The 12,338-nt window shown below is 39.3% G+C and overlaps 1 protein-coding gene across 1 annotated transcript in view; it reads left to right on the top strand.

The window, feature by feature from the left end:
- Positions 1–12,338, top strand: part of LOC124620075 (dynein axonemal heavy chain 1-like) — an 804,068-nt gene that overhangs the window by 734,878 nt on the left and 56,852 nt on the right. Inside the window, exon 50 of the mRNA XM_047146741.1 lies at positions 6,517–6,669. Within this exon, the coding sequence (XP_047002697.1) occupies positions 6,517–6,669 (153 nt within the window). The remainder of the gene's footprint in view (positions 1–6,516; positions 6,670–12,338) is intronic.

The following is a 12,338-nucleotide window of genomic DNA, read 5'->3' as shown; positions in this document are numbered from 1 at the left end:
ATGTAGAGGAGATTGTGCCAGTGCTGAAGCAAAATGGTGAAAACAAAAACAACAGCAAAAAAAAAAAAAAAAAAAAAAAAAAGGAAACAGACAAAGAGCACAAAGCACCTTTAAGTTCCCAACGAACGACAGTGAGCACCATGAGAACCAGAGAAACCAAAAAACAATGAAATGAACAGTTTGAAGAATCAAAAATTGTGACACAATCTTATAATAAGAGACTTATAACTCAAGACAGCCATGAAAATATCACGCTATGAGAAGTGTGGACAAGGGCAAGTAAACTGTACAATCTAACAAATGTGGCATTCCACTGTTACCTGAAGAAAGAGTGTAACAAACACAAATATGTCATTATTGTAAAAATGGATAACATTTGCCAATTTTGCAATGCAAAAAAATTCTGTAGAGAAACACCAGGATACTGTTGTATGAATGGAAAAATTTGATTACCACCGCCAGAAGTATCTCTGCAGTAAGTTTTACATTACATGACCTGGGAAACTCCAGAATCAAAACAATTTCTTCAAAATATAAAAGTGTACAACACCTGCTTCCAACTGACTTCTTTTGGTGTCACTTTGATCGAGGCTGACAGAGATGAAATCAATTATGTTTTTCAATCCAAGGACAAATCTGTCACAATATGGGATCATTACTACCACTACCCAGTGAAGACCAAAAATTTCTGTGCAAGTAGATTTCATCAGAAATGAAGAAACAGAAATTGATCAATGATGTACAAATATCAATGAATTGAGATAAGTAGTAATTAATTAAAATATATATTACTAGCTGCGGTACCTGGCTTCGCTCAAGGAGTTGATGTGACACTGTGTGGTAGGTGGAATTAAAGGATAAACTTTAAAGTACATGACATAAAAAAATGTTACTGAAAACATTTTCTAACTATACGTGGCTGAGAATCCTACTTATTTGTGGGGAACAAGCTTTAAGTACCTTGCTGGAAATGCCATCAATTCCATAAGAGCTTTTACTTTTCAGCATAGGTAAATATCTTTCATGATAATGGACAATTAGTTTTTTTTTTTTTTTTTTCACAATATAATGCTAATTTGCGGTTGGATTCTGCTCAAATTATCAGTTCATCTTCGATGAACTCTTCTAATGAGTAATAACATTTGTGTATAAGAATTTCATGTAACTTCTTTTTTAGTATCCCTAGTTCCATGTTTAGAATGTTTTTGCCTTTAAGTTTGTTGTAGACTTTCATGCCCATATATTGTGGGTACTGAGCGTATAATTTCAATCTGTGGGCAGGAAGGTGGTTGGCTTTTCCTGTTTTGTCTCTATGGTTGGCCATCTTTATTCCTATGTCGTCTGTTGTCATGTCCACTGTTCATTTTTATTCTGTGTGGGTGTTTGAAGTTTTGGAAAAAGGGACCGATGAGCATAGCAGTCTGGTCCCTTTAATCCCACAAACCAACCAACCAACAGGAAGCATAAAATTATCTTTATTCCTTGTACTGCATGGATGATCACATTGGTTTCTAATGAACAATTCCGGTTTGTTGTGTAAAAATATCATTAGTTCATATATGTATAGGGAGGGGACAGTCAAAATTTTTAGTGTCTGTAATAATGGATGACATGATTGTCTTTGCTGTGCAGTGCACATATTACTGATAATTTTCTTCTGGAGCTTCAGTACACGAGATATATTATTGGAGCTCCCCCAGAAAATAATGCCATATCTTAAGTAACTTAGATATGCTACTTTGCGAGTGGACATGTTAGTAGCACTTGAAAATATATGCATGGCATATGCAAAGCTACCCAGTTTGCTGCACAGGTACTCAATATGTGTGTTCCAGTTTAAATTCTTATCGAGGTGTAGACCTAGAAATTTGGCAGAATGCACTTCTGTTAATTCTTCAGTTTTATGATAACTAATTTTCTGGTCTCTTGACTGTTTGGTTCTGAATTCAATCAAGTTTGTTTTTGATATGTTAAGCTTCAGACCATTAAACTGGAACCATGACTCTAGCCTGTCTAATGTACCAGTGACTCTATCAGGAATCGTTTCTGTTTCTTCGCTTTCTATCAAGACAGACGTGTCATCAGCAAACAGAACGGATGGCGAATTTATGTTTAATGGTAAGCCGTTGACATACAATAGAAAGAGAAATGGACCGAGGATCGAACCTTGCGGGTCACCCTGTGTTATTGTTTTCCAGTCTGAATGGTAGTTTACACCATTTAAAGAGATGATTGTTCTTTGTTTTCTATTAGATAAGTAAGAAGTAAGCCATTGAAGTACTGCACCCTTAATCCCATATTTTTCTAGTTTGTGGATTAGCAAGGAATGATTTACGGAATCGAAAGCCTTTGTCTGGTCGCAGAAAATTCCGGCTACTTTACTTTTTTGTCTAGAGCTGTGCTAATTTTTTCTATGAAATTATTTATGGCACCTGTGTATTTTTCCCTTGCTGGAAGCCAAACTGATTGCACAAAATAATAAAGTTTGGATAGCAGCTACTTTCTCGAAAATTTTTGACAGCACTGGAAGGAGGGAGATATGATGATAATTCCCCATATCTCTCTTGACCCTTTCTTAAAAAGTGGTTTTATTTCCGCGTATTTTAATGATTCTGGAAAACAACCTTCTTCAAATGATTTGTTGATTAATTCAACTACTGGAGGACTTACTATTTTGTACACTGATTTGATTACTTTCGCAGGTATCCCATTCCAGTCCAATAAATTTTTATTTTTTAGTGATAGTATAATGTCTTCTATTTCTTTGATTGTAATATTTCTAAATTTCATGGGAGATATATTGTGGCTAAAGAGATATTCACACACTTTGCCCTTTAAGAATCCCACATAGAACATCATTATTTTCAGTTTACTTGTACTCAAAGAGGTGTTTGTGCCTCCATGTCCTTCATGAAACTGATGCTCCTCTTTCACTGGACTAGAAAAGTGAGTGTCTCAAACTTGACAGTCTGAGGTACAATTTTTCTTTTTTCTGCTGAAAGAATACCAAATAATATTATTCCCTGTCAGAGGAATTTAATGGATGGCTCTGGTAAAATGGAAATGTCGTGTGGCTAGGGCCTCCCATGAGGTAGAATGGTCACCTGGTGCAAGTCTTTCGAGTTGATGCCACTTTGGCATCTGGCATGCTGATGGGGGTGAAATGATGATGATAAGGACAACACAACACCCAGTCCCTGAGTGGAGAAAATCTCCAACCCAGCCAGGAATCGAACCCGGGGCGTTAAGTATGACATTCCATCGCGCTGACCACTCAGCTGGACGATGGCTCTGGCGAATCAAGCACAAGTGAATTAGTATTTGTTGGTTGTGTTTCATCTCAACCCAAGATCAGTAAAAATTAAATTTGTGAAAACCTACAAATGCTGTGCAATAGCAAGGTGTGTACCCCAAAAGAGGAGTGAGGCACCTGATACTATATACAGTCATGGTGAACAAAGTTCAGCCACAATCTTTGCAACTACACCTTCCCTTTCTCTTCCCTTTTTCTTCTTAATTGTAAATAACTACTCTAACCAAATGCTTGGAACAGAATTAATTGTAAGTGCTCTGAAAGACCAGGAATTCGTTTTGATCAGTCATCTTACAGTTTCATGTGTAAGAGGAGAGAGAATTGAAGCTATTTGTTGAATTTATTCTTCGATGTTCGTTGATTATAGTCTTATCAAAACCCCACTGCTTCTTACGTATATGAGTCAGAGCAAGAACCTGATGCATTGCCCTGCCGTACCTTCCTGAGTGTCATTCTTCTCTATGCTTGCCCTGACAAATGCAGATTTCATTGCCAACCCCACAGTGGCAAACTGAAAGATTCAGATCCACTTTGAGTAACTGAGGCTCACTTGTTCCACTTTCAACTGTATTGATTCTCAGAGGAAGTACAATTACATATTTATTTCAGTGGTGTGCTGTCTAGTTGCATTCAAGCATATGGGGGTTTAAATCCTTGCCCAGACATCCAAACTTATGTTTTCCTTTGTTTCCCTAACTGCTTACAGCAAATATCGGATGGTTCTTATGAAACAGATATCGTCAATTTCCTTCCCCATACTTTCCCATGTCAAGCATGTTTTCCATCTCAATGGACCTCATTATTGATTGACCTTGTAACACTATTATCGATTGTGAGTAGTTAGTACAGTGTAATTAAGTGTATATAACTATGAAGTGTTTATTCTTTACATGTTAAGTTCTTTGAATTGTTGGAGGGAAATGGAAAATTGTGATGCATATTTTGTTTTAACTTCACAATGTGCCAAAATAATGAAACTTTATTAAACACGCCTGGTTGTGAAAACGAAATTGTATGTAGAACACTGGTTCATACTTAGGGATCTTGTATTGTGAAATAGAAAAGACATAGGGAACCCCCTCCACTATGGAAGGGGCTTGGCACATGAGAAAACGTGAAAGTGGCAGTCAATCTGGGCAGCAAGAGAGAGAGTACATTAAGCAGTCAGTGGCCAGCAGTCGCATAGTCAACACTGCAGGTGCCTGGTGAGGCATTCTGAAACCAAATCTATGATGGAATGGCCTCGGATGTGGTTTCCACTGTAAAATGGTGCTCTTGCATTTGGAAAGGCTCTAAAGATGATGAATACGTTGCCAAGAAGAATTAAATAGAGCTTAAAACTGCCAGAAGGAGACCTGATAGCCACTATGTGCTTGCCACCTCTATTGCGCCACTGCTCCGCCTACTTTGGAAAACATATGTATGCCAGTATGAACCAGTGTGCTTGTGTGTGCTTTTGCAATAATAATTCAAGTGTTGCAAAATTCGTGTTTGAACTTTGAAACTGTCCTCTTCATGATACCAAGTGGGGTCCTATCCTAAAAGTGCTAAAGACTGACTATCCTGTTTATGAAGAAATGCAAATTTGTTTCTATTTAAATGTGCCTAAGTTTCAGTTTTAAAATATATAAAAGTTGCTAGTAACATCATTTGTTTCATAGCTAAAGAGAGAGGCACATTATTTTAAACTTGTTAAAAGAACTTTATTTTGCTGTGAATTGTCACTACTTTCATTTTGCCAAAGTTTAGTGCTAAAGAGTATAAATGTTGATAATTAAAATCACTTGCTTAGCATGTAATGAAAAACGCACATAATGCTAAACCTATCTGAAGCTTTACTTTACCTTGAATTTATTTCTGAAGCTAAATAAGAATATTGCTAGTGTAAATTGTTATAAAGCATTGAAGACTAAATAATCTTAAGTGGGGTTGTAATTCAGCATTTATGTGATGCAAATTGTTTCTGAAATATGTGCATAGTTGCTTATAAAGAAAGGGACAGTTTAAGGGCCCCCACTTTAATCTTTGCTAGTAGGAAAAGGTTAATTTCAATTCGGTTTTTGCTATTCAAATCTGGAACATTTCCACAGTAGAGTAACATGAAATATCTTATTACAGTGTTAAATTATTGCATTTGTGATGTGTACGTGTTAGTCAAACTTGAACACTTGTCAGATGCCACTTAGTCTCGTGAGGTCTTGGAGAACATATTGTGCTGAATTAATTGATGGTTGAGGTAGTAATTATAGTTAACAGGAGTAAAGTCTCTCTTACATTTCTGTGATTGCTAACCTATGCTATTAATAGCTACTGTTATCCACTGTACATTTCACCTGGTAGTTGTGTGTGTTCATTGCACTTTACTAAAACAGAATTTATGAAAGTCCCTTTTGCAAGAGTATATTTAAATCCACTGAAAATAATGTTTTCATATTATTATGCATAATTAGGCTAGTGATCCTTTATTATTTCATTTGAGGGAACTTTATTGCTTTCATTTCTTACAAAATTAAAGTCTTTCTGCTTTCTACTAGTTGCCATAGTACGAAATTCAGACATGATATCCTTTGTCCATTAGGTTAACACATGATCAATTTCAAATTCTTCCCAGAGGGTAACGCTTACTGCAAGTTAAGCTTATATTTGGCATTTTACATTGTGCGGTAGTGTTAAAACCTTTCATCTTTCCTCTCTCCCACCCCCTCCTTCTCAATAAAACTCCCCACCCTGCACCATATGTATAAGCTGAGGGCTATTGGCTGCTTGTTAACCAGATGTAAAGGACAAGACAACATAACAAAGTGCAGTGTTACTGTTGTATGTAGTAGCTTTTAAATTTTTTCACAAAGAAACAAAAAAAACTTTGCAATGCCCAGCTGCCCAACACTCCTCTACATGCTCAGTAAATGGAATTTGATAGCATAAACAGGCGGGGAACAACCTGTCCTGATGTTACTTTAGAGGAAATCTGGCATCCATATTCCGTATCACACAATTGGTCATGATGATAAATAGTAACACAGCAGTGATATTATATCATCTGCGAATAGGCAGAATGTATGTGTTCATTATGGAAAGAATATTTATTCATTCCGTCATTTGTTACTTCGGATCTTCCAGCTGTGCCATGATGCTTTTGTGTCTCATTTCATATAAGCAATAGAAAAAATAATTTAATAATAAAGTATGTTTATCTCCTTCAGGTTCTTATGTACACTGCTGGTCACATTAACTATGGTGGTCGAGTCACAGATGATTGGGACAGGAGGTGTATCATGAATGTTCTTGCTGATTATTACAGAATTGAAGTGTGCGATGAAAATCATCAGTTTGAAGAGACTGGAATCTACCATCAGGTGAGTCATGGTGTTACACCACTTGTTGAAACATTTTACTTTGTAGATATTTTGTAATTGCTACTGTTTACTTATTTCTAGTCTTAGGAAGAAGATTTAGATACTTGATATATTTATAGAATATTTAATAAATATGGCCATGGGAAAACGTCTCAGTAATTTTGGTGCTGTATATGAATCTTAAGCTCAGCTGTGTTTAGCTGTGTGTTTTCTGGAAGTGAACCACCTTAGCAAAGTGCCAGTGATGCTACCTGAATAACTCTTGGAACTGCTATAGTGATGATTTTTTTTTTTTTTTAATAATTCATATATGCTTTCTGTGAACAAAATATTGTCTGACAGGAATAGTGTTTTGTACAACTGTACTGAAAAGTGGATCAGATTTGATAGCTGTTGAACACTTTTTTGTGAGGGCACTAATTTAGTAGTGTACGTATGTAGTCCATACAGTTTTATATTGCATGTAATTGTATTGGGTGATAGATTGTAGATTGTATTTTATTGGTCCAGTTGTCTACAAAGCAGCTTATATGTAAGACATTAGACAAATCAGTTTATAAATATACAGGTGAAAGTGATATGCATACTTATCAAAGAGACAACAATACACCACATATGTTAAGTCTTTTTATAGTTGTTGTGGTCTTCAGTCCAGAGGCTGGTTTGATGCAGCTCTCATTTTGATAGTACATTTTGTGAATTTAAATATTTTTCAATGGAGTAAAAGCTGTGATGCTGTAAAAATGACTTAAAAAATTTGCCAGGTGTTAGTAATTGCTTTTATATTTTCAAGAAGTAACAAAGTGTAACCCATATTCTGAAAGTACCATTTTAGCACACATATGTGTTGATTTGGAGTTATTGCTTTTATATTTTCAAGAAGTAACAAAGTTTTAAACCACATTTTGAAAGTACCATATATGAGTTGAAGTGGATCATATGTAACCTTTTGTTTTCTCCTCTCTCTGGTAAAGTGTTCATGAGTACCAGGGTTTTTGTGTACTTTGCTGCATTCTAAATGGAACACACATCATAAAAAAATGTAAATTTATTGGGTCATGGAGTGACAGGAAGAATACAATTTAGGCAGAGTCATGGAGTAACAAGAAGAAGAAGACAAAGTAAAGAGCTACTCACTTATGGAACAACAACAGAGACCCTGGAGGTCCATATATAAACTTAAAAAGATGCTGTCTCCATCTAGTGGTGCCGGCTTCATCGTGTGCACACATGGTGATCCTTGTGACTGCAGATGGTCATGGTGTCATGGTGCAGCCTCAGGAAGTCACCTCGGGTATCTGTGGGCATGCCATTTGAATGTCAGCATGTACTATGCTTGTGATAGTGACCCGACTTGTGTTTGCAGTAGGAATAGTAGTATGCTACTGCACTCATCGTTCGTTGTGGGGGGAAGGACCAGATGTTGCCATCAGTGATTCTGTTATAGCAGATAGCATCAGGGGCAGCAGCCAAGACGAGTGTGTATTGGTGAAAGTGACTGGGACAAGAGCGCCCCCACTACCTGCAGACCCAAGGGTGACCAGTGGACAAGACCACTGATAGGGGGGCAGGAGCCATCTGGACATCAGAGTCCATGATGTGTGGCATTCGCTCAGCCACTGACAATGGCGGACTGAAGAAGTGGGTAGTCTCTAGAAATGGAGAACTGGCTAACATCCTCTCTGGTGTGCACAGTGGGAGGTGCTCGGACTGGTCATGGGAAGCAAACCCTCTGCTGGTGCCGATGAAGTGGTGTTCACTAAGGAAGGCAGGTATGGACAGGCCTGCCCAACACCCTGAGTGACCAGGGCCAAACTAAGGATGAGCTGTCAAACCCACACTAGAGAAGGGGCTCTGCATCTCTCCTGGCATGCAACTGGTTCTGGTGTTATGGCATGAGTTGATCTTCGGTGTGAACATTGAGATGGCTGAAATCTGTTGAGGGCACCATCGAATGCCCCTGACCGAAAATGCCAAGCCTGGTGTGAATGTTAATGAAATTGGTGCAGGTGGGTGACACCTGCTCAGCAGCAAGAGCTTGAGAAGCATCTACAGCTGAGAGCCGTGCAGCAGTTTGGCAGAGCTTCAGCCGTGTCTTAAATGTTTGGACAAAGAGTTTCACCTCCATTCGACTGTGGATGAAAGGGAGGTGCCATGACATGCTGAATGCCATTGTGTGTACGAAAGGCCTTGAAATTTTACAATGCAAATAAACTATGGAAAGCTGGAAAAAGTGAGACCCAGCAAGATTGTATTTGAGGCCCCCAGAAAACAATAAACAAGGAACAGAAGATGTTTAGGTGATCCTCCATGATCGCACCTGTCACGATGATATCAAGGTAGTTAATGCAATGATTGACAGCTGGTGTAACCTGTTCTAAAAATGTTGAGATATGGTGGGTGCACTTGCACTCCCAAACATTCCTGTTGATACTGTTAAAGGACGAAAGATGTATTAACCACAAGCAATGGTTTTGATGTCCTGTCCAAAGGAATCTGAAGGTAGTCTTTTGCCAAGTCGATTTTCAAAAAGAATTGAGCCTACCAACTTTGTGAGTAGTTTCTTTAGGCAAAATAGGGTGTAAGTGTCTATGAAAGTATTAATAGTGACCTTGAAGTCGCCGCAGAGCTGAAGCTGATCAGAAGGCTTATTTACAATCACTAAGTGTATAACCCATTCACTTGAGGAAATCAGTTTAATCGCTCCCAATGATATAAAGCAATCCATTTCTGTCGTAACCTGGTCATATGAAGCCACTGGCACCAGCTGCACCCAGAAACAGTGGGTGCAAGCAGGCAGAGGGTTTGAGGGTGACATGCTGTTTAATTTTATGCACAACATAACCCTGTGACAAACAGATTTGAAAACTCATAACACAAGGAGTCCAATTTGTGATATGGCACTTGATTTGACACCAGCTGCAATACATTTTTAATAAAAAACCAATAGCAGCAAAGGCATCTAACCCAGACAAGTTTTAAGTACTCAGCAAGGACATAATCAACCGAACAGCTGACTTCTAAACTGCATCAGCCATGCGTTTGCTGAGAATAGGTATCTGTTGTTTTTTTATAGCTTACCAATAAATGGTTGATGCCTGATGTAGGTTCAGAAGTTGAGTAGGGACCAGGTGGCCTCTGTAAAGTAGTAATGGGCACTTCTACAAAAAATTTGTTCTGGCCTTCAGAGAATGGCAAACTCAACAATGAAACAGTATAAATATTAACTTCCGTTGGTTCCTGAAATGACTCAGAGAGGGAGTGCAGCAGAAATCAACATACTGCTGCTATGTGATATTTTTGGTTACATTTACCAAGTGGTCCAGTGCTTGGGGCTATCTGGCTGCTTGTGCTGTACAAAATTACACTGAGGTGACAAAAGTCATGGGCTATTGATATGCACATACACAGATGGCAGTAGTATCGTGTGCACAAGGTGCACAAGGGCAGTGCATTGGTGAAGCTATCAGGTGATTCATGTGAAAAGATGTCTGATGGGATTATGGCCACATGATGGGAATTAACACACTTTGGGTGCAGAATGGTAGTTGGAGCAAGAGGCATGGAACATTTTATTTCGGAAATTGTTAGGGAATTCAATATGTTGGGGTCCACTGTGTCAAGAGTGTGCCAAGGATCCCTCATTTCAGCCATGACCTCTCACCACAGACAATGCAGTGGCTGACAGCCTTCAGTTAATACCCGAGAGCAGTGGTGTTTGCATATAGTTGTCAGTACTAACAGGCAAGCAACACTGCATGAAATAACCAGAAATCAAACATATCCGTTAGGACATTAGGGCAGTGCCACATAATTTGGTGTTAATGGGTTATTGTAGCAGACAACAGAAGCAAGTACTTTGACTACAGCATGACACCACCTGCGGCATTTCTCTTGGGCTCCTGACCATGCTGGTTGGCCCCCAGATGTCTGCAAAACCATGGGCTGGTCAGATGATTCTCTGTTTCAGTTGGTAAGAGCTGATGGTAGGGTTTGAGTATGGATGTGAGCTCACAAAGCCATGGACCGAAGTTGTCAATAAGGCACGTGCAAGCTGGTGGTGGCTACATAATGGTGTGTGCTGTGTTTACGTGGAATGGACTGGATTGTCTGGTTCAACTGAACCAATCCTTGACTGTAAATGGTTATGTTTGGCTGCCTGGAGACCATTTGCAGCCAACTGTGGACTTCTTGTCCCCCCCCCCCCCCCCCCCCCAATATTTGGAATTTTCATGGATGACAATGCATCATATCACAGGTCCACAGTTGTTCACAATTAGTTTGAAGTACATTCTGGGTGGTTCGAGCAAATGATTTGGCCACCCATATTGCCCGACATGACATGGAACATTTATGGGCATAATCAAGGCATCACTTAGTGCCCAAATCCTGCACCAGCAGCATTTTCGCAATTACGGACAGTTATAGAGGCAGTGTATCTAAATGTTTCTGCGGGGGACTTCCAGTGACTTGTCGACTGGAGATGATCCACTACACTGTGCAAAAGGAGATCTGACATAATATTAGCACATATCCCATGAGTTTTGTCATCTCAGTGTAGAGGTGCCTGAAGGAAGTGTCGTTCACTGTTTCTACTGCAATGACATGTTTGGCCCTATTGGATTGTTTGTTATGTGGCTACCTCCTTTTCCCCCTGTGTGCTTGGTCCATGTGTCAGGGTTGCATGCTGTCGACAATGGCAACATCACTCCAGGCCTCTAATTGGCAGCCCAGGTGTGGGAGGCCTCAGAACAACTGCGCAGTATTGAAAACCACCTCCATTGTAGGGTCCTCAAGTTGAAAGGCACACTGACACACTTCCTTATCTAAGGCTGAATGAACAATTACATCTCTGACCATTATGTCTGCGTATGACACCTGATACTTAGCTGTGATGAATCTACATTCATGACTGGGGCTATGTAGCTCAGTCGCCCAAGCACAGTACAATTTCTGTTTGCGTCACTGGTAGAATTCAACATGCACAGTGATCACTTCTGTATGTTTGCAATGATAGGCTGACCGCAAACTACACATTTCATCAAAAGAGAGTAATGCTTGGTCTTGGAGAGTAGCTAACTGGCATAGTAAGTGATACATAAGAGGGGATATCAATGATAAGAAAAGAGCTTTAGAAACCTCCTTGCTGGTTACTTGAACAGCAACAAAATGTTGGCAAAGATTCATGGTAGGGTGGGAATGGGAGTGGCTGAACAACCAGCAGCAAGGCCTGAATCAACATAGCAAACAACCATTCCAACACTGCCATGTTCATCTTCTGTTGTTGCAGGAATGACTGGAGTAGACATCCATGGCAGAATTGATTGGCAGAAAAACTATAAGATTCGAAACATACAAAAATCCTACTCTCCCTAGTGACCACTTGTGTTCTAACCAGGAACACAGGCAAACATAAAGCCATAAAAGAAATAAGAATTTATTGGGTTATGGAGTAACAGATACAATGTAGGTAGAGTCGCAGGGTGACAGCAGCAACAGTACAGAGCAGATAGTTACAAATTTAGGAAACATTAAAAACTGTATAGCCTTATAAAGATACTGTCTCCATCTGGTGTTGCTGGACTCATGCCCCATATGCATGGCACTCTAGGTAACTGCGGTGAGAGATGATGCTGCCCTTGGTGTCCTTCTCGGGTTCTGTGGGTAGA

The sequence above is a fragment of the Schistocerca americana genome, chromosome 6, assembly GCF_021461395.2.
Source record: "Schistocerca americana isolate TAMUIC-IGC-003095 chromosome 6, iqSchAmer2.1, whole genome shotgun sequence".
NCBI lineage: Eukaryota > Metazoa > Arthropoda > Insecta > Orthoptera > Acrididae > Schistocerca > Schistocerca americana.
Note: the sequence above shows the minus strand (reverse complement) of the source record. Positions and strands in the feature narration are given on the sequence as shown.